Source organism: Coenobita brevimanus, chromosome 117, assembly GCF_032717465.1.
Source record: "Coenobita brevimanus isolate Jiangsu-jjx chromosome 117, ASM3271746v2, whole genome shotgun sequence".
NCBI classification, from domain to species: Eukaryota; Metazoa; Arthropoda; class Malacostraca; order Decapoda; family Coenobitidae; genus Coenobita; species Coenobita brevimanus.
In genome coordinates, this window is record NC_137070.1 from 7,966,963 (window position 1) to 7,969,462 (window position 2,500).

The window sequence follows — 2,500 nt, forward strand, 5'->3', positions numbered from 1 at the left end:
AATACATTTATACTGTATACGCAGTGACCTACACATGTACGTACACACTGTCATGCTCACATACACACAAGCCCTCATACGTCCATACACACAGACATACATGCTCACAGAGACACACACATACGTACAGTATAAACATACAACCTACATACATACATACATACATACATACACACGCTCAACTGCAGGTAAAAATCGATGGGTTCAGGTTCGTTCTCTCTCTCTCTCTCTCTCTCTCTCTCTCTCTCTCTCTCAGTATATTAACTGAAGGATTTACCGTGCGTTCGTGGCCACTGTCAAACCTTCATAACGGGTACAGAGACTCTCCTAATATGCAGCGGGAATGCCTTTCTCCTTGTTCAAACCTGTGTACGTTTATGAGGGCGTGACTGAATCGATCAGGAAGTAAACGAAACAGGCAAATAACGACAACAAAAACTGCGACGTTAACAACAGATCAACAAAAGAAATAAACGAATAGGCAAGTTGCCCCTCCTCCCCCCCCCCACCCCCAAAAAAAAGGAAATGAATGAAAAAAGGATGAATGAATGAATGCATGTATGTAACTATATAAGTACAGTTCATTCGTCCGTTTGTGTGTGTGTGTGTGTGTGTGTGTGTGTGTGTGTGTGTCCTCATACGTCCATACACACAGACATACATGCTCACAGAGACACACACATACGTACAGTATAAACATACAACCTACATACATACATACACACGCTCAACTGCAGGTAAAAATCGATGGGTTCAGGTTCACTTTCTCTCTCTCTCTCTCTCTCTCTCTCTCTCTCTCAGTATATTAACTGAAGGATTTACCGTGCGTTCTTGGCCACTGTCAAACCTTCATAACGGGTACAGAGACTCTCCTAATATGCAGCGGGAATGCCTTTCTCCTTGTTCAAACCTGTGTACGTTTATGAGGGCGTGACTGAATCGATCAGGAAGTAAACGAAACAGGCAAATAACGACAACAAAAACTGCGACGTTAACAACAGATCAACAAAAGAAATAAACGAATAGGCAAGTTGCCCCTCCTCCCCCCCCACCCCCCAAAAAAAAGGAAATGATTGAAAAAACGATGAATGAATGAATGAATGTAACTATATAAGTACAGTTCATTCGTCCGTCTGTGTGTGTGTGTGTGTGTGTGTGTGTGTGTGTCCTCATACGTCCGTACACACAGACATACATGCTCACAAAGACACACAAATACATAGGTACAGTAGAAACATACATACACGAGCACAACTGCAGCAGGCGAAAATCGATGGGTTCAGGTTAACCTTTTTTTTTTTTTTTTTTTTTTTTTTTTTTTTTTCCAGCATAGTAACTGAAGGATTCACCGTGCGTTCATGACGGATATAGAGAGCATCTAATATGCAGCGGGAATGACTTTCTCGTTGTGCGAACCTGTGTACCTTTATGAGGGCGTGAGTGAATCAATGAGTAAGTAAAAGAAACAGGCAAATAACGAAAACAAAAACTGCGACGTGACCAACAGATCAATAATAGAAACAAACGAATAGGCAAGTATTCCCCCCCCCCCCTTCAAAAAAAAAAAAAAAAAGTAAATGATTAAAAAAAAAAAAAAATTGAATGAATGCATGTAGGTAAGTAATGGAGTTCATTTGTCTGTGTGTGTGTGTGTGTGTGTGTGTGTGTGTGTGTGTGAGCATGCTTCGCTGCGGAAAAGCAAGAGCTGATATATGGAAACCTAAACTGAGGGTCTGTCATCATCTCTCTTTGAAAAAGGGTTTTGGCCCTGAAAAGGGCCGAGATTTCTTTCGATCGAGGTGAGGGGTCTCTCGCCTTAGGCGCGCTCGCCACGGATGCGGCGGGCCAGCTGGATGTCCTTAGGCATGATTGTTACACGCTTGGCGTGGATGGCACACAGGTTGGTGTCCTCAAAGAGACCGACCAAATAGGCCTCAGACGCCTCCTGCAGAGCCATGACGGCAGAGGACTGGAAGCGCAGGTCAGTCTTGAAGTCCTGGGCAATCTCACGGACGAGACGCTGGAATGGCAGCTTCCTTATAAGCAGCTCAGTGCTCTTCTGGTAGCGACGGATCTCACGCAGGGCCACAGTGCCAGGCCTGTAACGATGGGGTTTCTTGACGCCGCCGGTGGCAGGGGCGGACTTGCGAGCGGCCTTGGTGGCCAGCTGCTTGCGAGGGGCCTTGCCCCCAGTGGACTTACGTGCAGTCTGCTTGGTACGAGCCATGGCTGAGCGTGACTGAGGGAGCGAGAAGAGCGAGAGTGTTGGCGCACCGCGCCTGGCAGCGGCCTTTTATGTTGCCTGTCTCAGGACTGGCGGCGTGTGAGTGGTCGGGGTGTGATGTACATGGCGGTGATTTACTGTTCATGCTTTTTCGATGCAATTCCTGGTTTGCTTGCAAAATTTGGCATGCCCTGTGGCGTGACCTGGCTACGACACCTCTCTAGGATTGGCCTCCTGGGAGCTGGGGTGAGGCCTAGGCCTGAAATCAAGGTTAGA

At 46.5% G+C, this 2,500-nt stretch overlaps 1 protein-coding gene across 1 annotated transcript; it reads right to left on the reverse strand.

The window, feature by feature from the left end:
* Positions 1–1,816: 1,816 nt before the first annotated feature.
* On the reverse strand, positions 1,817–2,227 carry LOC145419121 (histone H3). Its single transcript, XM_080287364.1, has one exon. It carries the CDS (start codon positions 2,225–2,227, stop codon positions 1,817–1,819), a length of 411 nt encoding a protein of 136 aa, XP_080143490.1.
* Positions 2,228–2,500: the final 273 nt, after the last annotated feature.